The sequence below is a fragment of the Leptodactylus fuscus genome, chromosome 3 (genome assembly GCF_031893055.1).
Source record: "Leptodactylus fuscus isolate aLepFus1 chromosome 3, aLepFus1.hap2, whole genome shotgun sequence".
Lineage (NCBI taxonomy): Eukaryota > Metazoa > Chordata > Amphibia > Anura > Leptodactylidae > Leptodactylus > Leptodactylus fuscus.
Genome location: NC_134267.1, coordinates 123,503,433 through 123,527,691, shown reverse-complemented (window position 1 = coordinate 123,527,691; position 24,259 = coordinate 123,503,433). Strand labels below are relative to the sequence as shown.

The 24,259-nt window shown below is 42.2% G+C and overlaps 1 protein-coding gene across 1 annotated transcript; it reads right to left on the bottom strand.

Annotated features, from left to right (window-relative positions):
- Positions 1-3,434: 3,434 nt before the first annotated feature.
- Positions 3,435-24,208, bottom strand: PGM3 (phosphoglucomutase 3). Its single transcript, XM_075268231.1, has 13 exons — positions 24,074-24,208; positions 15,913-16,117; positions 15,651-15,835; positions 15,044-15,111; positions 14,044-14,177; positions 13,768-13,963; positions 13,281-13,438; positions 11,303-11,386; positions 9,972-10,070; positions 9,284-9,400; positions 8,932-9,054; positions 5,588-5,761; positions 3,435-3,730 (listed from the first exon to the last, which is right to left on the bottom strand). The coding sequence occupies exons 2-13, from the start codon at positions 16,114-16,116 to the stop codon at positions 3,641-3,643; spliced, it is 1,632 nt and encodes a 543-aa protein (XP_075124332.1). The 5' UTR covers position 16,117; positions 24,074-24,208; the 3' UTR covers positions 3,435-3,640.
- Positions 24,209-24,259: the final 51 nt, after the last annotated feature.

Here is a 24,259-nt window from a genome sequence, read left to right as displayed (position 1 = left end):
ATATTCCCCACACCATGACACCACTACCACCAGCCTGAACCGTTGATACAAGGCAGGATGGATCCATGCTTTCATGTTGTTGACGCCAAATTCTGACCCTACCATCCGAATGTCGCAGCAGAAATCGAGACTCATCAGACCAGGCAACGTTTTTCCAATCTTCAATTGTCCAATTTCGATGAGCTTGTGCAAATTGTAGCCTCAGTTTCCTGTTCTTAGCTTAAAGGAGTGGCACCCGGTGTGGTCTTCTGCTGCTGTAGCCCATCTGCCTCAAAGTTCGACGTACTGTGCGTTCAGAGATGCTCTTCTGGCTACCTTGGTTGTAACGGGTGGCTATTTGAGTCACTGTTGCCTTTCTATCAGCTCGAACCAGTCTGGCCATTCTCCTCTGACCTCTGGCATCAACAACGCATTTCCGCCCACAGAACTGCCGCTCACTGGATGTTTTTTCTTTTTCAGACCATTCTCTGTAAACCCTAGAGATGGTTGTGCGTGAAAATCCCAGTAGATCAGCAGTTTCTGAAATACTCAGACCAGCCCTTCTGGCACCAACAACCATGCCACATTCAAAGGCACTCAAATCACCTTTCTTCCCCATACTGATGCTCGGTTTGAACTGCAGGAGATTGTCTTGACCATGTCTACATGCCTAAATGCACTGAGTTGCCGCCATGTGATTGGCTGATTAGAAATTAAGTGTTAAAGAGGACCTTTCACCACTTTTGGGCACATGCAGTGTTATGTACTGCCAGAAAGCCGACAGTGCGCTGAATTCAGCGCACTGTCGGCTTTCCCGATCTGTGCCCGCTGTAAAGAGCTTACGATGCCGGTACCGTAGTGCTCTATGGTCAGAAGGGCGTTTCTGACCATTAGCCAGAGACGTCCTTCGGCCTCGCGGCGCCTATCGCGCTGTGCTGTGGAGCAGGGAGGAACACTCCCTCCCTCTGCTCGCAGTACTCGTCCATAGACGAGTATTATCAGGAGAGGGAGGGGGGAGTTCCTCCCCGCTCCACAGCACAGCGCGATAGGCGCCGCGAGGCCGAAGGACGTCTCTGGCTAATGGTCAGAAACGCCCTTCTGACCATAGAGCACTACGGTACCGGCACCGTAAGCTCTTTACAGCGGGCACAGATCGGGAAAGCCTTTCTGGCAGTATATAACACTGCATGTGCCCAAAAGTGGTGAAAGGTCCTCTTTAACGAGCAGTTGGACAGGTGCACCTAATAAAGTGGCCGGTGAGTGTATAAGCAAAGTGCCAGTTTCTTCACTTGCCTGTTTCTATCCCTGATTACATTTGTACAATAAAACTGAGGAATTCTCCTTTTGATCCTCCTCGCCAAACAAAGACATCAATAAACTAGAGACAGTTTTTTCACAACACAGTTTATCAGGAATTACTACTGAGCCATCTGATAAGAATGACTCATTTAATGCTGTAGACAGTCTCCTATCTCGGTCTCTCCTTTTCATTGACCATAGAGCCCATTGTAGACTCAAACTGATTGATTGTGTATGGACAGAATGACCTAGATAAGAAGTAAAGACAGGAAAAATATTTGGACACAGCACTTTTCTGTAGTGAGTATATTGCAAAGTTTGTTCCCTTCACCTGTAATATTGATGTATGAAAATAATAAAGGTTTACTTATGATCCCACATCAACAACTAAACTAGCCAATGAAAGTTCAGTTTAGTTTCAAAAAAACGAAAAAAAAAAAAAAAAAAAACAGGCCAAGCCCTGATACTTTGGGCAAATATTTCCAAGTCCGATCTGTTTTCTTCAGATAAAGTCTACCATGACTGTTCATAGCTTCCACATGTCAGATTTCCAGTTGTATTCCAGCTTCTCGCAATTTTGTAAAAAAATTATTAACTCCAGGAGAACACTATCCCCATCCCAAAGTGCTGTGGCTGCTTCCATGAATTAGGAGACTGCTCAAAAACTATAAGTGAATTCACCAAGACTTCGCAACTGCAATAGTCTTAACTGACTGACCCCTTTCTACTGGCTCCATTTCCAGCTTTGGTGAAAAAAAAAAAAAAAAAACCTTCACCTGTGATAGCGGTCTGTAACAATCATTGTGTGAGTTTCTACAGGTAAGGCGACAGTTCTAGGGAAAACAGAGGGTAGCAATTGCTTCCAGGCCCTGGAGCCTAAAGAAGTCCGAAGGCCATCATTAGGGAACACCAGTATTATAGATAGTACATGGTAAGTGGAGGCCCCTTTACATATTTTGCACTGGAGTGCAACAGCTTCAAATAACATCTCAGCTGACACCCATGGCAGGCAAATATACCAAGGCAGTATATATTGAGGCAGATTTATTACATTTAACAGAACGAGGCTAGATAAGCCGATAGGTGATGTTGGATCATAAATTTGATGCATCTTTCAAACTTTATACCAATTATTGGGTAGCCCATTTTTGTGCCTAAGTCTTTTGATCAGCGATGAAGAAAGAGTCTAAAACATTTATCTTCTAAACAGGATAGGGGATAAGTGTTGGTAAGATTGGTAGTGGTCCAACCAACTAGGGCCCAAAATGTTCTTCTGTGGATAGGAGTAAGTGTTTGTAATAGCAAAACCTCTTTAATAAATGTTGCTCACTGCATATGCGCAAGAATTCTAGCACAGTGATTAGCATGTCCATCCCATTGTTCTCATGTAAATTAAAGGGTTTTATGAAACTAATAATGCGTACCTGGCTTCAGGATAGGTCCTCATATCAGATTGGTGGGGGTCTAAGTCCCAGAACCCCTACTGATCATCTGATTGAAAGGGCTGCAGCGTTTGGACAGCTGCCGTGGCCTCCTCACTGCTTACCATGAACAGCGTCACATACTGTATTAGTGGCTGTACTTGGTATTACACTCAGCCTCATTCATTTAAATGGAACTGAGTTCTATCATAGTCATGTGACCAATAAATGCAAGGTCTCTGAATGAGATCTACTTTCTCTTCTAAAACCAAACACCATAAGCTCTGCAAATAGCTAAGGGTGTGGTTCACTAATCTAAAATTATTCGTCAATCCTAAAGATAGGTCTATATAGTACTGGAAAACCCTTCTTTCTGCAGAAATTCATTTTAGTAATTTTTTTTTTTGTTAAATCTCCCACATCACTGAAAAAGAAATTAAATGGGTTGTCAGGGATTTGTTTGTTTTTTTTTGTTTTTTTGTTTTTTTTTTGGTCTTTCCTTAGGATTGGCCATAAATATTTGATCAATGGCGACAAGTCAGCATCCCCAGGTTAGCTGTTTCGATATGTATTGGATCCATGTTCTATAAAGTGTACAGATCTGGAAACAGATAGTTATGGAAACTATATAGTGGGCCCAGCAGTGTTACTGCATCCTATATGTTCTGCCATATTTATGGACTATCCTCCCCTTTATGCATTATAAAAAAAAAAAAAAAAAATCACCAGCCAAAGTAAATTGTAAACTAGTGTATTGCAAGTAAGGTGTGATAAGAAACCCTTCAAGGCATTATATAATACTACAGTCTAATAGATCTGTGACATCTGGTAAACCTTTTACATTTGGCTTTAGAAAATTCCAGTTCCATAGAACATTATAAAATTACAATGTCCTGAATCAAAAGTCGAGACAAACAGCATCCAGTCTCCTCAATGACACTTCACCGTAGAGGCTTTGGTTGATCTCCAACTCCTCCTGCAAGGTGATAGACAGCCAAGGATACTTCGTGTGCCAAGGCATCAGCATTTTCCTGTCAGTGCAAAATAAGAAAAGCAACATTACTGGTAGAAGTACATCATATGGTCAGACTGTAAGACTAAGTGGGGGTTATACATGAACGGGACTTACAGAACTGAAAAAGAACAAAACTTCATTTGCAAAAAAAAAAAAAAAAAAGTATACCCTAAAGCTACCTGGATTTTTACACAGATTACTTTAAAAAAAAATGCAGTCTATAGTATACAGTAAAGACTGGTGTTTTATATACCATGCTGGCTTTAGATGCGCCACAAATATTAAGAAGCACAGGCATGTATGATCCATGCATCAAGAACTGAAACCTGTTTTAGCAAGACACTGAAGTAAAGTTAAGATATTACTCATATATGTGCTCAGAAATTGGCATAAATGGTGGCTTGTAACTCCCAATTCTTTGTTAATAAATGTTTCCCACTATAACTAAACTAACAACACACAAACAGTTGTTTTTGTGTTTCACAGATCACATGCATCCATAGGACAGGGGAAATAAAATAGTAAGTGAACCCTCAAAGATGTTGTCCACGAATATGGATTTTATGGCCTATTCTCCGATCAGTAGGGGAGCGGTTTCTGGAGCCTCTACTGTACACAGCCTTTGCAATGTACGGAGACCCTCAGAAAAAGAATGAAGGTAAGCCACAGAAGAAACCACTCAGTTTTTGATGAGTTTTTGCAACAGCAGAATTTCCTGCAGTGACTTTGCCCTGGTCTAAATTAGTAAGAAATGTCAAAAATCCAGGTAATTCCAACAAAGTTCACTTACCTTTTCTTCAACATTCATATCCAATATTTTTATTTTATGTAAATTCTGAGCCCCATATAGGGATCACAATGTATTTTTTTTTTCTTTCCTATCAGTATTCTTTATATAATGCAAGGAAATCCATGTAAGCACGGGGAGAACATAGAGACTCCTTTGCAGGTGTTGTTCCTGGCGGGATCTGAACCCAGGACTCCAGCACTGCAAGGCTGCAGGTCTAACCACGAGCCACCGTGTTGCCCCTTTCAAATCCAATTTCTACAGATCCTTACAGAGTGTTGGAGTCAAATAGGTGGGATTCATGCTTACAGTATATCTCAAACAACTGGCACATATCTTCAAAAGCTTTTCTTTTCCTAAAATCTAACAAAATGGTTGCCAGTAGAGATGAGCAAGTAGTATTCGATCGAATACTACTATTCGATCGAATACTCGTATCAGTCGAATACCACGTGAGAAATTTCCATTGAACTCAATGCAAAAACCTCCTCGTGCTCCTCATCCTGCTACTTCCGGAACTTGGAGAATCCAAGGTGTCGAACTTTGGTTTCCATGGAAACCGGAACAACATTCCCGCTTTTTCCCATAGATTATAATAGGATTCGATATTCGAACGAATACTACTCGCTCATCTCTAGTTGCCAGAGGTTCCAAAAGGAGCCTACTGTATGATGACAGTGTGATGTGATGGCAGGTTTTGAAAAACTAACCAATTAAAAACTTGTTATCCAAGATAGAATGAGACGGGGGGAAAGGGGAGGGCCGGAGGTGCAGCAGCGGGGCTGTGGGGACCTGGCCCACGATGCTGTGGCAGGGCCCAGCACTGGCCGCAAGGAAAGGGCCGTGGGGGGCCACTGGCCGCGCTGCACGTGGTTTGCACAAGGGTGAGGGAACAGCGGACGAAGTCCCTGGTTATAGCTAGTATTTGATAAATGATGTATATTTAAATGCCTAAAGCCTCACCTTAAACTTGTCACAAGGTTCTCCTTTACCAAAAGAACAAAGCAGATAAAACAATTCAAACCTAAAATGTTAAACCCACGTCTTTTGGTTATGTTGTTGGTTTGGAAGTACCGAATGTCTCACCTGGGTGTCCGCCTCAGCATATACACGGACTACATCCTCAGTCCCTGAAGGACGCACAAATGCTCTGGACATATTGTACTTCTTGACAAGCTCATCAATTTTCTCCTGCAATCCAGGTGGTTTTACAGTACGTCTCTCAGCATCCGTTGTGTCTATTACTTTTCTATCTGCAACCTATAGAACAAATGAAAATGAGGTGGTTTTTTTTGTTTTTTAATTTTTTTTACACAATAAATTTAAAGACCACGTGAATCAGCTACTATGCTCCCTCTTTTGTGAGAGATGGGAGCTATAGGGAGGATAATAGAGGTCACTAGCTCAATTGCGCTCTCCAAACAGACTTTCCAAATTTATGTAGAACCCCTAATCCACTGTGGCCTGCACTGCCAAAATAAAAACTATAAACATCAGGAAAGGTAAAAAGGGAAAGGATGGTGGTACCATTCCTGATTGTTATTGTTCTCAATAGTATCTGCTGCAAGCAGAGTGACCTATTTACTGCATAGCAATCCATGGTAGAAAACAAGAGGTTATTCTGTGATCATATGACTTGTTAACCCCTTCCCGCCGATGGCATTTTTTGATTTTCGTTTTTCGTTTTTGACTCCCCTCCTTCTAAACCCCATAACTTTTTTATTTCTCCGCTCCCAGAGCCATATGAGGTCTTAATTTTTGCGGGACAAATTTTTCTTGATGATGCTACCATTAATTATTCTATATAATGTACTGGGAAGCAGGAAAAAAATTCAGAATGGGGTGGATTTGAAGAAAAAATGCATTTCTGCGACTTTCTTACGGGCTTTGGTTTTACGGTGTTCACTGTGCAGTCAAAATGACATGTCCCCTATATTCTGTGTTTCGGTACGGTTCCAGGGATACCAAATTTCTATGGTTTTATTTACATTTTGACCCCTAAAAAAATTCCAAAACGGTGTTAAAAAAATTTTTTTCTAAAAGTCGCCATATTCCGACGGCCGTAACTTTTTTATACATAGGTGTACGGGGATGCATAGGGCGTCTTTTTTTGCGGGGCCGGGTGTACTTTTTAGTTCTACCATTTTCGGGAAATGTTATTGCTTTGATCACTTTTTATTCAAATTTTTATCAGAATCAAAACAGTGAAAAAACGGCGGTTTGGCACTTTTGACTATTTTTCCTGCTACGGCGTTTACCGAACAGGAAAAATATTTTTATAGATTTGTAGAGCGGGCGATTTCGGACGCGGGGATACCTAACATGTATATGTTTCACAGTTTTTAACTACTTTTATATTTGTTCTAGGGAAAGGGGGGTGATTTGAACTTTTAATACTTTTTATATTTTTTTATATTTTTTTTTTACTTTTTTTTTTTTTTTTGCATTTATTAGACCCCCTAGGGGTGTTGAACCCCAGGGGGTCTGATCACTAATGCAATGCATTACAATGCTAATGCATACACCAGCCTGCAAAAGAGAGAATTTGCAGACCGGCTGGGAGCCTTTAACAAGGCTCCCGGCTGTCATGGCAACATGACGTCGGCCCTGGAGCATGCTCCAGGAGCCGGCGATCCCTGCCAAAATGGCGGCGCCCATGCGCCTCCGGGAAAATGGCGCCTCCGGCGCCTTTGACAGCAGCGCCGGAGGGGTTAATGCCTCCGATCGGTCCGGGGACCGATCGGAGGCATTAGAGCCGGTTGTCTACTGCTTAAAGCAGTAGACACCCGGCGGCTATGACGGCCGCCCGGCTCCCGGGCGGTCGCCATAGTTACAGACCCGACACGCGCCGTACTATTACGGCGCATGTCGGGAAGGGGTTAAGGAACATGGAAGAAGGATAAGGAAAGACACTGTCAGACCACTATCGCTATTGAGAGGCTGGATTTTCAGACAATATAAAGAATTAAAAAAAATTAAAAAAACACGCAACACTTCAGATGTGCCTTTAAGTAACTAGAAACAACCCAACCTGTTTGTACTGGAACACAGCAATATTACACTACCTTCGGCCTCCAGTTGCTGTGAAACTACAACTCCCAACATGCTCCATTCACTTCCATGGAAGTTCCAAGAACATCAGAGCAAGTATGCATGCTGGGAGTTGTAGTTTTACAACAGCTGGAGTGCCGAAGGTTGCCTACCCCTGCACTAGGACAATAACACATATAGCACATGTAAAGAATAAGGCTTGACTGAAACGCCAAATAGTCATTTCATCCCCAATTGTTCCCAACTAACCATGAACCTTAAGTAAAAGGAATATGGATGCTCAAAACATGCAGGCTTTTTTCGTATTTTTCGGACCGTATTTTTCGGACTATAAGACGAAATTTTTCCCCCAAATTTGGGGGGAAAAGAAGGGTGCGTCTTATAGTCCGAATGTGGCCGCCTGGCATCCGCTGTAATAGAGAGGGGGATGCTGGCGAGGGATAGACGCCGGCACAGGTGCCGGGGCCTGAGACATCGCTACGCTCCTCTGCCCTGCATGAAGCCGGCAGGGGCGATGCTATTCTGCTCCTCCGTCCCCCCGCCGCTGGCTTCATGCAGGGCAGAGGAGCGTAGCGATGTCTCAGGCCCCGGCACCTGTGCCGGCGTCTATCCCTCGCCGGCATCCGCTTCCCTATTACAGCGGATGCCGGGTCTGTATTGGCGGCCCCTTCTCCCCCGAGGCCGGTCCCCACCGGCCCCATACCTGTAAAGTTGCAGGCCGGCTCCTGCGTGGCGATATCGCAGGAGCCGACCTGTTCGGGTGACAGCCTGGAGCCTAATGAAGGCTTCCAGGCCTGTTACTGCTATATTAGTATTGCGGCTGGGTCTATGATAAAATAAAAAAAAAAAGCTTTAAAAATATATAATAAAAAAATGAAATAAATAAAAGTTCTAAATCACCTCCTTTCCCTAGAATATATATAAAAGTAGAAAATCATATGTCAAACACATACACATTAGGTATCCCTGTGTCCGAAAATGCCTGGCCTACTAATAGTTTTCCTGTACGGTGAACGTCAAAATCACAAGTGCTAAACCGCCGGGTTTTTTTTTTCAATACAAGGTGATCTAAGCAACAGACATTCCCCAAAATGGTATAACTAAAAAGTACATCTGGCCCCGCAAAAAAAACCCACTCTATGCGTCCCCGTACAGCTGCAGGGTCACCTGTCAATGTGGCCTTGCAGCTGTTGCAAAACTACAACTCCCATATATTAAATATTTTACCATTTTTTGCTTCAAAAATTTTTTCCCCTATTTTCCTCCTCTAAAACCTAGGTGCGTCTTATGAAGGTTTACAATACATGTCTTCACATGATGGACTGCAGATTGTCATGAGAAGCATAGTCACAGTTCTGCATACATTTGCCTCAACTAACCGTTACTTTCAGCTGGCGATTTGGTAGGTCTGTATATATTTTGTCCCACTTCTGCACGGTAAGACCCTTGAGGTATAGGATGACTTCAATCACCAACATGTCAGAGATGGCATCTCCCACTGTCTGGAAATACAAGATGAACAATGTATTGCATGAATACATACAGTGTGAAGCTTTACACTATAGAATTGGCAATTGCTCCTCTGTTGTTTAGAATACAGTGAAGGCGCTTCTGTCCATCTGAATGTGCAAGAAGCAATCGTCTCTGCCATATTTATGCAGCAGTCATCTGAGTGTGGATGGACCCCTATTGCAGTCCACAGTAATGACCTGCCGATACCATTTTTCTTACCTGATTAATAAGATTAATGACATATTCAAGCATCTGAGCAGCTTTTCTTGACTCTTCACTGGCTCCTGCACTGATCATCTGTCTAATCTGTTCTTCAGCTGTTTTACTAAACAGTACCTGGAAGATATAAGCCGTGTACAAAATGTCTATTACATCCTGGCTCCAGAAACCTGTACTGATGAACTAAAGGGGTTGTATAGGACTTCAAAAACATGGCTGTCTTGTTCTCATTAAGTGACCTGAAATGAATGGGATTGTGCAGCAGAATGGCGATGTGACCAATGGACATGATGTTACCATGTTTACGAAGTCCTGCACAACCCCTTTAACTAGAAAGTAACAATAAAAAACATTTAGACTACCCAGTAGCTCAAAACTAGTCCCCTAACCATGAAGTTATTACAGGAGGATCTGCCAGGACTCCCCTGAAGTACCTGTTATTACAAAGGAAAGCAATCAGGATGTCTCAATTTCCTCTGCAGTGATATACATGTCTCCCTATACTTTTTATTTCCCATTGTCTTACCATTTCAAGTGTAAAAAAAAAAAAAAAAAAAAAAAAAAACAACAAGCTGAACACTAGCTACAAATTGTTAACACTATCGAAAGTGTACCTGCATTTATCAATATATTTTAGGTAACAATACTCTTTAATGCACAATATCATCTTGCACATTATGAAATTTACCGTTCCATGACCATTTGCTTCAAAGTAGACTCCGATATCAAACTCTTGTGCTTTATGATGGAGATGCTTAACACCAGTCTTTGCACAGTATACAGGAACCTATAAAATGGTATAAAGTAAATATTAATAAACCATAATGGACTTTAGAAGAATCTACGTACAAAATATATTTCATTTTACAGGAGACACAAGATGTTTTTTTGAGTTGTTTGGTGAAAGGATATATATTTTTTTTTTTAATATGAATTTTTTTTTTTTTTTTTTTATAGCATAGGTGATAAGTGTCTGAACCCTGTGTATAAGGAAAACATTTATTTTGTACCGTGTTAGCCAGTGGGTATGTTTTTTATATTTTGAACCCTGTGTATTCAATTCTCCAGTGATCAGGAGAATAGGGGTCTGCAAGCAATTCATGTAAATAAAATGATAGTGGGCATGCTCGGCTACTGCTCTATTCACTTCTATGGGACAGCTGGAGATCATAGTACAGAGTTTTGGGATTTCCCAGCTTCTCCCATAAATTCTCAATTGCTGTTGCAATCTGGCAGAGATATTCCTGGGAAACCCTTGCTCTGCGTGGACAACTATCATCCTGCTGAAAAATACCAGATGGCAGCCCTGCCATCTGCTTTATCACTACTAGTGGTGACCGACTTTTGTATGTGATGGTTCCTCATATCATCGAACTAGCAGTTGGGGCAGAGTGTCACTCTACAACAAAGGCAGGATTGAAATGTTTACCACGAGGATCACACTCAAACCTCTCCATCGTCAGATCCCAAACAGAGTTTAGATTCATCTCTTCAGACAATACAGTTCCAGTTAGTATATGTATATCAATCATGACCCCACTGCAAACAAAGGCAATGGACAAGGATCCTGTCTATTGGTGGTCAGAACAGGTTAGATGATGGGCAAATTGTCTAATCAACCATCCTGCTTTTCTGAGTCCCTCAGTCTGTCAATTTGCCAGAATGTTTATTTTTTGTTTTGAGTCCTGATCTCAACATCATCAAGTCTGTTTTGGATTACATGAAGAGACAGAAGGATTTGAGCAACCCTTCATCCACAGAGAATCTGTGGTTAGTTCGCCAAGATCCTTGTCTGCAAGTGTCTCTAGAAGAACTAAAGCTGTTTTGAAAGGTGGTTACAACATATAATGAATTAATTTAGATTTCTCTTTTACACATTCACTTAGAATTTTACTAATTGACAAACTATTAAAACACTTTTTTTTTTAAAGCATTCTTTTTCAAAGTCCTGCACAACTCCTTTAATAAAAAGATAGATAAATAAAGAAATAAATAAATATAGAAAGAAATTCCACTTACCTTCATAACGTCTTCCAAGTAGTGAGTAGAGCTTCCATTTGCATAGGCTGTTTGTACAACTCCCATATTAAGCTTTAAATCAGCCTGCAATAAGAAACAACATTACATGTGGCGATTGTTCAGTACCAGAAAAATACATTGAATATGGGAAGTGAGATACGTATGTTACAATGCAACAAAATAATGTAATTTAATAAAGTAATGTAATTTAGCCACATGAAACCAGGTTAGGGTGGCATAAAAACTGGGGTCTCCGCTTTCAGGTTTCCGTTTTCTGCCCGAAACTGGGCAGGAGACGGAAACCTGCAGGCATTTTTCAAACCCATTCAAATGAATGGGTTTGAAAAGTGTCCAGCCGTGAGCGTTTTGTGCTCTCCGTGGCGAAACCGTTTTTTTTTTGTTTGTTTTTTTTTAACCGGACACAAAGTCGGACATGCAGGACTTTGCAAAAAACAAAGAGAGGACACCGAGCGCACTAAGTGCAGTATTAGGAGTGGTAAATGAATTTAAAGACAAGCAAATTTTGACAAAGACCAGATGGCCTCTCACCTTGCAGGGTTGTGAACAGTCACAACACTTGGGGAGCGTATTAAGGGGAGAGTGGCAGCAGTTCAATCTGTCACCGGAGGACCAGGGGAGTAGGGGACAACAGTGGAGGACCAGGGGTCCGTTGTGGAAGAACCATGCTCTCTGGTGTATAGAAGAGGATGGTAGACCAAGATCCAAACTTGAATAATTTATTGAATAAAGTATAGTACAGCACACAGCGTGACACGTTTCGCGCCTCACAATGGCCCTTTCTCAAGTGCAAAAAAGAAAGCAGGTCCCGTCGGGTCGGGCGCCCGAAACGTGTTGCGCTGTGTGCTGTACTATACTTTATTCAATAAATTATCCAATTTGGATATTGGTCTACCATCCTCTTCTATACACCAGAGAGCGTGGTTCTTCCACAATGGACCCCTGGTACTCCACTCTTGTCCATGCAGGACTTTGTGTCCGGTTTTAAAAAAATGGTTTCGCCGCGGAGAGCATAAAAAGCTCACCGGCGCTCACGGCCAGACACGGTCTGACAGGTTTCAATCTTCTGCCTGCAGAAGACCGGACGCTGGTGTGAACCCAGCGTAACACTTCCATAGCCGTGCCAGTGCCACCTACTGGATCCACGACTCATCTGATATAAACTACTTTATTCTAGTATCAACCCTCCAAGCAAACCCCACAATTTCTGAGAGGAAACAGAATAGGGGCAGGTTGAGTTTCCTCTGAGGCAGCGTTTTACAGAATTGTGGGACCTTTATAAAGTACTAGGGCAAAGTTTTTAACAGAAATAAATAGGAGCAAAACAGCACTTTATTGGCTTTAAAATACTGTAGAACATCACCCATTTAACAAAACATCTAAAAACTACACATTTGAATCAAACAGTCACAAAATATGGTTGAAGAAATTATTCTGAAAGAGATTATATGCTACAGTGTTTTCTCTTCCCTTTAGTGGTTCCCAAACTTTTGGCCAAGGCTTTTGTTTTGTGACCCCCGTATACTGTTCAGAGCTATAAACGTGTACATATAATATAATTATTATAGGTGTGTAACACTACGCTTTCACCTCACAGTCACCACCGTTATGTCATCTTCTCTGTGCAGGATGAAGAGAGGAATGCGATCAACATTTTTTGGCAGGAAAGCGAATGGGAACAGCTTTGTTTGGTGCTGGCAGAGACAACCTTTCATTGCTGCTCACTAGTAAAGGTGGCTGAGAATGTGGGACATGAGCTCATTGCTCAGGTCTGGTGGGATGGCAGGCGCTGATGAATAGGAACATTGACTGTAGATGAAGGGACAAGTGACCAGCCATATAATGGCCACAATGCTGCGCATATCTGTGAGAGGATCTGCCACATAATGTCTTTACATAACCCTCCAGTAGAGTTATACTCCAAACTTTATTGTAATGTCATTCATCACATGTGCATTACCTTCACTAAGAGTTCTTTAATAAAAGTGCTGATCAGTGTGGCAATCTTATCCCCGTCTAGAAGGTGAAAGCCTTCATCACTGTCTTTGTAGTAGTAAACAATTCGGTCAGCATCACCATCGAATGAACAACATCGCTCACCAGGCTTCATATCAATACCTAGAGCCATGCCGGAAAAAAATATATATTTTATATTTCAAGGACAAATAAAAATACAAAGTACACATACTGTACAGTATGTACATCCACATTCACACATGCAATGTTGCAGTCAAGAAATACAGACAATATACAGCATACATCAATATGATACTGTAAAATACTGGACTAGGGAACAGAAAACTGATAACCACAGTATATTATTCAGATCCATCTGATACCATTTGGGTTTGATTTTAAGGTCCATCATGTAAACTCTCAGTAATGTACTCTGAGAAGGTTATGTTCTTTTAGACACACATTACCAAACGGCCTGACATGGTCTTTACCTTCAGGGGGCTTCTGCTGCACCTTCACGTAGTCGGCTCCACATGCGTAGTTTAATTTTCCCTTAGAGCCATCATTAAACAGCTGGAGGGAAAGCAAGGGCTGAAGACGTTGTTCCATCTCTTTCATCTTCAAGGCACCAATACCATTAGCTCCATCGATTCTCAAGCAATTATTTTCTGCTGCACAGTCAGGAGACTAAAAGTCACAGTTGTTATTTTTTATTTTATTAGAAACACTATATCAGCAATATTTCAATACACATAACCACTTGGTACCTGATTAATCAAATCCTTAAATGCTTTTGATAGCTTTTGGTAATATCCTTCAACCGTTGGTTCCCCATATCTTCCATCTGTGTTACGGCAACAAACAATATAATGCAGCTGCGGTGTAGTTACCAGGCCATAATCTGCAAACACAACATTGGAAAATATTAACAGTATTACAAAGACGCAAAAATAGAAGAAAAAGTGGCACTACCAACTTTTCACAAAATACGAGACACTCATATCGAAAAACCCATTATAGGATGGCGTGGAGCAAACATGCCTCTGCAAAAATGGTGGTGCTCAACATCCAAGAAAAAACAGATGAAAAATGTAACAAACAAAGCATATTAGGCTTGAGGAATCGCTTTCGATAGCGCGAAACAGCTGTTGCCTCGATGCCTGTACTGCAGTGACGCCCTCCCAGCAGTTGTCTTTAATGTACCTAAATAAAGGACTGATGTTTTAAAGCAAGAAATCCTGCTCTGCAGTGAGTGCCCTCCTGCTTTTTTGCTTTGTTTGTTATATTAACAGTATTACATACTGCAGTAAATGAACTTAAAGGAACACTGCTCTGACCCCCCCTTCCCCCATGGATCTAACAGATATCTTGAGTTCCCCTTTCATGAGTACAGTGCTCAGTGCCATCTTCCTCAGTACCACTGACTTTGAATAGAGCAGCAGCAGCAGCATACATGCACAATGCTGCGACATTCACAGGGGTTAATGTCTATGATGGTTTTATAAATTCTATTAAGGCTTCTGTCCAGCAGCAGTCAGAAGGCAAGATGGTCACCACTTCCATGTGCAGTACAGAATTTTCAACTACTTGAAGTTATTTCTACTCTTCTTCCTCTCTTTCTCGGGAGCCCTGTTCCTTTACCAGTGGAGCTAGCTGCTGGACCTCATAGAAGCTGCTTTCCATATTCCAGGTTCAGCATATATCATAATTCCACCAGACAAGAGGATTTTTACCCATATACAATGCGGTATATAGCAATTTACATACCTTGGTATTTAGATTCAAGAGCACTCACTCCATCAATAACGGCAAGAGAAAGGTCTTCACTGCTTGGCCTGCAGATACAAGTAAGTCACCAATTAAACAGGTTTGTTACCAACCATAAAAGATCAAAAGTTCTGCTATTTTGGTTAATGTTGGTTTTGCAGGAAAGGGCTTTCTAGTCCAGCGAGAAAGAATACCTTCACTTTGTATGGAGATATAATAGAGGTATATGGGGCCTTACTATATAGTACTTCCATTCAGTAGTACGAGGCTATACAGAACTGTGTGTGTGACCGTATAGCCTACAGGGTCTCCCATATGCATGAGAACTTACGGAATAGGCTTCTGATATAATATAAGAAAATATAAACACATTAAGGAAAAATAGACAGCAACTATTGGTAAACTACTAAGGTTTTGTTCACATCCATGTTGGAGGCTCTTCTCCATATTCCTTAATATTTGTGATGCATGCAGTCAATGGTGTCCATTAACAGCTAGTGGTATCTCCTGTGCAACACATCCAGCAATGTTTAGTGGTTTCAATTATAAACGAAGGCTACAACACAAATGTGAACAGAGTCTAACCAGAAAACTTCACTGTGCTTACCGGGTATCTCTTCCGATAACTACACATGATTCCTCTTGCATGTTGATGGACTCCTGCTTGATAATATTTGTCAGCACTGTCTGTAATTCTTGCTCCTCTGCATTTGCCAGGTTAGTAGCATACAATTCCCATTCCTGGACAAGCATTTCTCCCATGGGGTCCACTAACTTTACTCCATTATCCTCCTAGATAATAAAGGTTTAATGGTGTCATCTGGTAAACAATGATAGGACAAAGCTGAACATAAGGCATTTCTACTAACCTCAGGGTTGTGAGAGGCAGTGACCATAACTCCAATAACAGACTTAGTCTTCTTTGACCGCAGCACAGCTAGTAAGCCCATACGATACATAACATGGTCCAGATGTTCTGCTTTGGTACGAAATCCTGCAGTGCCATACTGTAGTATAAGTCCGGCAGGTTTGGCATGGCGTGCAGATGATCTCAATACAGCTTCCAAATGCATCCTATAAGAGAAGAATTCATCAAGAGGGTCGCCACTCTGAGCATGCTAGCATTTTAATATATACACAACAATTGGTAATTAATGACATTATACCAAGTACATCCAAGGCTGCCTTTTCTATCCAGAGGATTTTTCTCTAACTATTGTTCATTACAGTAACGAGGGAACATGGATAATTCCTGTAGTGTCATTCAATATACAATATGTGGCCCTTGTTCATATCAGATGTGGATATTACATGGAGTCAGGACTGTAGAAATACATATAGGAAGCCTTAACATGGATGCAGCTATGGGGTCCGTGTGCTTTTACTGGCGCAGCACTTGCAGTTGCGTTCAGTATTCCGTTCGGGGGATCCCCATGCGGACTCCCTGAACGGAATACTGAACGCACATGTGAATGAAGGGTAACATATTTAGCATTAACCCTAATTTTACAAGACTTCTACAAACTGCCCTGGCATGCTAGATATCCACTTCTGAGCCAAATCCTGACTGATAGCAACCTATCCTTGTCTAATCTGTGCTTGGATTTAGAATTGGGGGGGGGGTCCACCCGATTTTGAGAATTAACCACAGTTTTTCAATAGGATTGAAATCTGGTGAGTTTGTTGGCTATGACCTCACTGAAGCAGAAAATGTCTGAAAATCAAAATGTGTGCAAGTCAGGAAACTTTTGGCTATAGCAGCAGACAAGACACAAAATTCTTTCAAACCAGATCTGCAAGGAGATGGGAGTTGCCTGTCATGTATGAAGAATGAAAAACAATCTTGGCTTAATTCTTCACAATGTATCTGTCACCAATGGAGAGAAATCTTATCAGGACTAACCATTACTTCTAAAGGTTCATAACTGTGGGGTGGGGAGGCAGCGCCCACCCCAGGATATTATACAGCTTCATAATTCACTATGCTTGGGAAGTGTACCCTGGGGTGTCAGATGCCAAAATATAGAAAAATGTCAGAAGAAAACTGCTGCGAGACATAAATCTGCAAGACAATACAAGTCACCATCCAGGTATAGCACTTGTGGGTACACCACTATAACTGTGCAGTATAGCATGTCCCAGGTATAGCACCTGTGGGTACAGCACTATAACTTTGCAGTATAGCATGTCCCAGCTATAGCACCTGTGGGTACGCCGCTATAACTGTGCAGTATAGCATGTCCCAGGTATAGGACTTGTGGGTACACCACTATAACTGTGCAGTATAGAATGTCCCAGGTATAGCACCTGTGGGTACAGCACTATAACTGTGCAGTATAGCATGTCCCAGGTATAGGACTTGTGGGTACGCCACTATAACTGTGCAGTATAGCATGTCCCAGGTATACCACTTGTGGGTACGCCACTATAACTGTGCAGTATAGCATGTCCCAGGTATAGCACCTGTGGGTACAGCACTATAACTGTGCAGTATAGAATGTCCCAAGTATAGCACCTGTGGGTACAGCACTATAACTGTGCAGTATAGCATGTCCCAGGTATAGGACTTGTGGGTACGCCACTATAACTGTGCAGTATAGCATGTCCCAGGTATAGCACCTGTGGGTACAGCACTATAACTGTGCAGTATAGAATGTCCCAGGTATAGCACCTGTGGGTACAGCACTATAACTGTGCAGTATAGCATGTCCCAGGTATAGGACTTGTGGGTACGCCACTATAACTGTGCAGTATAGCATGTCCCAGGTATACCACTTGTGGGTACGCCACTATAACTGTGCAGTATAGCATGTCCCAGGTATAGCACCTGTGGGTACACCACTAAAACTGTGCAGTATAGCATGTCCCAGGTATAGCACCTGTGGGTACGCCACTATAACTGTGCAGTATAGCATGTCCCAGGTATACCACTTGTGGGTACACCACTATAATACAAAATCCACATCTGTCTGCATTTGACTGCAGATTGCAAAGACCCTCACGTGTGACTAAACCACTAAAGTCTATTTGACAAAGAGGGGCACAAAATGCTACCTTTAAACACACGAATTCTAACTAGCATAAAATATAACTTTTATTTTGATCAGCTAAAAATAATATAGCCAGGGCTATTAAAACAAACAAATAACAAACACACCAGCAGGCGTGATTAGGACAACTCCCAATACACTCTTTCAGTATGTGTCCCCACAGACTGCTGGCGCAATTATATTGATTTAAATGAGCATCCAGGGAATAGTAAACTAACTCTCTGGCACATTCTAGTAAACACCACTTTATAGGTTCAAGAATAAGAGGTTGTTACTCTAGCTGCTGCCGTAGCTGTATAGGATAATCATCCCCCCATTACCCTGCTCTGATATCTTGCATAGAGCCCTGGAGCCTATTGACACTCATGCACACTTACACACATGCCACCCTATGTAAGCTAGGTGCGGCTTTTTTACAGATTAAGTGTGCATACCAAATGCTGGTCTTAGTAATTTACTGACATTTATGCTCTTTCACTATGTCCCTGCCTGTTCAAAATAAACTACAGGTATCCAGGTTTAAGATGCGCATAATAAAATCTCTCAACGCGTTTCAAAGTTAAACTTATCATCAGGAGAGGATGTAACAATCAAAAAAATAATAAAGATGTAGTTGCGGTTAAAACCGCATTTCCCGGTCCCTGATGGTGGGAGCCGGTACGGAGTGTCTGACGCTGACTGCTGCAGCGCTGGGGTTTAAATAGAGCCCAGACTGCTTCTAAGGATACGCCCCCTCGACATCATTCGGGTCTCCGCCAATCAGATTGCAGAGTCTCCGTGCGGAGGATAGCTCCTCCTTCTGTGGGCGTATGTTTGCCTCCGAAGCGTCCAAAATAAACAGCGCTGTTACTGTCTATGGAAGAGGAACCCGAAGGTAGGTATATATCATATCTGACAGATATTGGGAATGAATCGCTCCACACCAAAACTCTTTATTGCCATTAATACGCAAACACACAACTCCCTGCATTTATTGGCAGGTGAAAAAAATCGTGTAGCATATAGATAGGTCTGAAAAGTGGGCAATACCCTGCGTTTATTGACGGGTAAAAATACCCGCCTAGCATACATATTCATTTAGCGGAAGTTCAAAAAGGAACCATGATAGGGGGACATTTCTGAGAATCAGTCCCATCATCACTTCAGTACACTATCGATGCGAATAAAAAATAAAAAATGTTTAATCTAATCATTTACAAGATTACTGCTACGGTAAAAGGACTTAATATGGAGTTAACCCTATCCCTACCATAGTGTACTAAGAGGAGCTATAGTGAAAGGACTTAATATGGAGTTAACCCTATCCTTACCATAGTGTACTAAGAGGGACAAGTGCCTCAAGACATGCCTTTCCCTCATTGTTCCTATTTCCTGGGTTTTTATAGGTTAGAGAAGATATCAAAATTAGTGGAGTATATCCAGCCCTACTGTCTATTTAGTCTCAAATAAATGGGGCAAAGGAAATTTGATCGTTAAGACCTTTTGGTCTTACACATTGGAATTTAAAGATCCACCTCGCCTCGTGTTGTAACAAAAGGCGATCCCAGTCACCTCCCCTTGTGGGTTCGGGTACATGTTCAATACCCTGAAACTTCAAAGTTTCAGGGTTGCCACCATGATACTGCCACACGTGGTTCGATAAAGTTTTATCCTCTTTCCTGTTGATATAACCAATATGTTCCAACACTCTCTTTTTGAACTCACGTCGGGTCTTTCCGACATAGTTGAGTGGACACGGACATGTGACACAGTAGATCACTCCTGCCGTCCGGCAGTTGATAAATTGTCTCGTATCATAATGGATGTTAGTCGTTACGCACAGTACTTGATTCCCTTTCTGTATGTGTTCACATGCCTTACATGTACCACACTTGAATGTGCCGTGTGGAATACTGCGATTTAACCACGTTTTCTCAGGTGCAGCAGGTCTAAGATGGCTATGTATCAATAGGTCACGTAGGTTCCTGCCTCTCCTATACGTGACACTAGGTCTTTCACTCACAAGGGGTCTAACCTCTGAATCCATTGTGAGAATGTCCCAATATGATCTTAAGATATCCAGTACATTCTTATATCCCCGGTCATAATTGCCTATTAATCTGACAATTTTATTGTCACTAATCGAACGTTGTTTTGGTGTAAGTAGTTCTGTTCTATCTCTACTCTTTGCATCTTTTCTTGCTTTGAGTAGTAATGGGTTAGGGTAACCTCGTTGCCTAAATCTGGCTCCTAATTCTTCTGATTTTTCTTCAAAGTCCTCCAAGTCCGAACAATTCCTGCGAACGCGCAGAAACTGTCCCTTGGGTATGCCTCTCCTCAGGGGTGCTGGGTGATAACTATCCCACCTGAGGAGAGAATTGGTCGCTGTATCTTTACGAAATAGGTTGGTTTTCAACTTGCCAGATTCGTCGACTGTGACAGTGATGTCTAGAAAGGTGATGGTGACCGGGTCTATAGTCGAGGTGAATCTCATGTTGATGTCATTATCATTCAACTTTTCCACAAAAGTGTTAAAGCTCTCCACTGTACCTGTCCACAGAATCAGCACGTCATCAATATAACGTAGCCAGAGCGAGATATATGGAGTCCATTGTTCGTGCTCTTCTGTAAAGACGAGGCGCTCCTCCCACCAGCCCAAAAATAAATTAGCATAAGTCGGGGCTGCAGAGCTCCCCATAGCGGTCCCCCGCTGCTGGTGGAAGAAGCGCCCGTCAAACGTAAAGTAGTTTCTAGTCAGCACGAATTCTAGGAGCTCCAAAATAAACTCGCCATGGTCTGTTAGCTGAGTTCTCCTACTCTGTAGGAAGTATCTAATCGCCGCACACCCCTTGTCATGCGGGATCGAACTATATAATGCTTCAACGTCTAGAGACGCTAGAAACGAACCTGGTGGAAGATGGACGTCCTGTAATTGTCTCAGGACGTCCATCGTGTCTCGGGCATAGGAGGAAAGAGATGACACGAAAGGGCGAAGCACCCTATCTAAATAGATGCCCGCCCCCTGCGTCAGTCCCCCTATGCCCGAGACAATGGGTCTTCCTTTAAGGGGAGATACCCCTTTGTGGAGCCAGATTTAGGCAACGAGGTTACCCTAACCCATTACTACTCAAAGCAAGAAAAGATGCAAAGAGTAGAGATAGAACAGAACTACTTACACCAAAACAACGTTCGATTAGTGACAATAAAATTGTCAGATTAATAGGCAATTATGACCGGGGATATAAGAATGTACTGGATATCTTAAGATCATATTGGGACATTCTCACAATGGATTCAGAGGTTAGACCCCTTGTGAGTGAAAGACCTAGTGTCACGTATAGGAGAGGCAGGAACCTACGTGACCTATTGATACATAGCCATCTTAGACCTGCTGCACCTGAGAAAACGTGGTTAAATCGCAGTATTCCACACGGCACATTCAAGTGTGGTACATGTAAGGCATGTGAACACATACAGAAAGGGAATCAAGTACTGTGCGTAACGACTAACATCCATTATGATACGAGACAATTTATCAACTGCCGGACGGCAGGAGTGATCTACTGTGTCACATGTCCGTGTCCACTCAACTATGTCGGAAAGACCCGACGTGAGTTCAAAAAGAGAGTGTTGGAACATATTGGTTATATCAACAGGAAAGAGGATAAAACTTTATCGAACCACGTGTGGCAGTATCATGGTGGCAACCCTGAAACTTTGAAGTTTCAGGGTATTGAACATGTACCCGAACCCACAAGGGGAGGTGACTGGGATCGCCTTTTGTTACAACACGAGGCGAGGTGGATCTTTAAATTCCAATGTGTAAGACCAAATGGTCTTAACGATCAAATTTCCTTTGCCCCATTTATTTGAGACTAAATAGACAGTAGGGCTGGATATACTCCACTAATTTTGATATCTTCTCTAACCTATAAAAACCCAGGAAATAGGAACAATGAGGGAAAGGCATGTCTTGAGGCACTTGTCCCTCTTAGTACACTATGGTAAGGATAGGGTTAACTCCATATTAAGTCCTTTCACTATAGCTCCTCTTAGTACACTATGGTAGGGATAGGGTTAACTCCATATTAAGTCCTTTCACTATAGCTCCTCTTAGTACACTATGGTAGGGATAGGGTTAACTCCATATTAAGTCCTTTTACCGTAGCAGTAATCTTGTAAATGATTAGATTAAACATTTTTTATTTTTTATTCGCATCGATAGTGTACTGAAGTGATGATGGGACTGATTCTCAGAAATGTCCCCCTATCATGGTTCCTTTTTGAACTTCCGCTAAATGAATATGTATGCTAGGCGGGTATTTTTACCCGTCAATAAACGCAGGGTATTGCCCACTTTTCAGACCTATCTATATGCTACACGATTTTTTTCACCTGCCAATAAATGCAGGGAGTTGTGTGTTTGCGTATTAATGGCAATAAAGAGTTTTGGTGTGGAGCGATTCATTCCCAATATCTGTCAGATATGATATATACCTACCTTCGGGTTCCTCTTCCATAGACAGTAACAGCGCTGTTTATTTTGGACGCTTCGGAGGCAAACATACGCCCACAGAAGGAGGAGCTATCCTCCGCACGGAGACTCTGCAATCTGATTGGCGGAGACCCGAATGATGTCGAGGGGGCGTATCCTTAGAAGCAGTCTGGGCTCTATTTAAACCCCAGCGCTGCAGCAGTCAGCGTCAGACACTCCGTACCGGCTCCCACCATCAGGGACCGGGAAATGCGGTTTTAACCGCAACTACATCTTTATTATTTTTTTGATTGTTACATCCTCTCCTGATGATAAGTTTAACTTTGAAACGCGTTGAGAGATTTTATTATGCGCATCTTAAACCTGGATACCTGTAGTTTATTTTGAACAGGCAGGGACATAGTGAAAGAGCATAAATGTCAGTAAATTACTAAGACCAGCATTTGGTATGCACACTTAATCTGTAAAAAAGCCGCACCTAGCTTACATAGGGTGGCATGTGTGTAAGTGTGCATGAGTGTCAATAGGCTCCAGGGCTCTATGCAAGATATCAGAGCAGGGTAATGGGGGGATGATTATCCTATACAGCTACGGCAGCAGCTAGAGTAACAACCTCTTATTCTTGAACCTATAAAGTGGTGTTTACTAGCATGTGCCAGAGAGTTAGTTTACTATTCCCTGGATGCTCATTTAAATCAATATAATTGCGCCAGCAGTCTGTGGGGACACATACTGAAAGAGTGTATTGGGAGTTGTCCTAATCACGCCTGCTGGTGTGTTTGTTATTTGTTTGTTTTAATAGCCCTGGCTATATTATTTTTAGCTGATCAAAATAAAAGTTATATTTTATGCTAGTTAGAATTCGTGTAAACCACTAAAGTCTTTACTTTAAATCACGTGTCAGTGCCTTACCAGAACCTTATAGGTAAAGTTGCAGTTGACTAAGACTCCAATGCAAATTAAACATTTTATGTCACGTGACTTTCATAGGATAAGCTGGAAGCAGTGAGACAAATCACTGTGTAAGCCCCAGCCTAATGGTTTCTACTATTTTAGACCCCCATGGACTATAAGAGGGTCTAACCAATTTCTGTGATGGTGATGATGCCCAGGGTTATCAAAAGAACTGAGCCTCTGTCGCAGGTGTGAACACTGCCCTAACTGTGCCTAGTAGTATTACATCAGTAAGTGACTACCACAACTCTGACTATTACTAACAAAACTCTGAAGTGCTGAGGGCAGAAAGCTTCAATAATAATATGGCTGATATACACTGGATTACTTGTATTGTTAGATGGCAGGGGTACACTATGGTCATGGGGTAAGACCATGGCCACCCAGACTAAGTGGTCAGTACAATTGTAAAGTAACCAGGAGTTAAATGTCACAACACAGAAAAGAAGACACAACAACATTACTGATCACTTCCTGATATCTGGACAGCAAGACATCATACAGAAGCACAAGCCTCGTCTACAGAGTGCCCCGTCTACAAAGCGCCCCTACCTGCTCTCCTCTCTCAGCCAGGAAGATGACGATCCCTAGATGACGTAGGCAGATGAAGGATGCAGGAGGGAATGCAGGGCGGTGACGTCACCAGTTCAGCTGTGCCAGTGCTGTCAGACTCTACACTCAGCGTCCTCGGGTTCCGCCCACCGCGTGGATTGCATAGGAAGGGGCGGCGATCGCCGG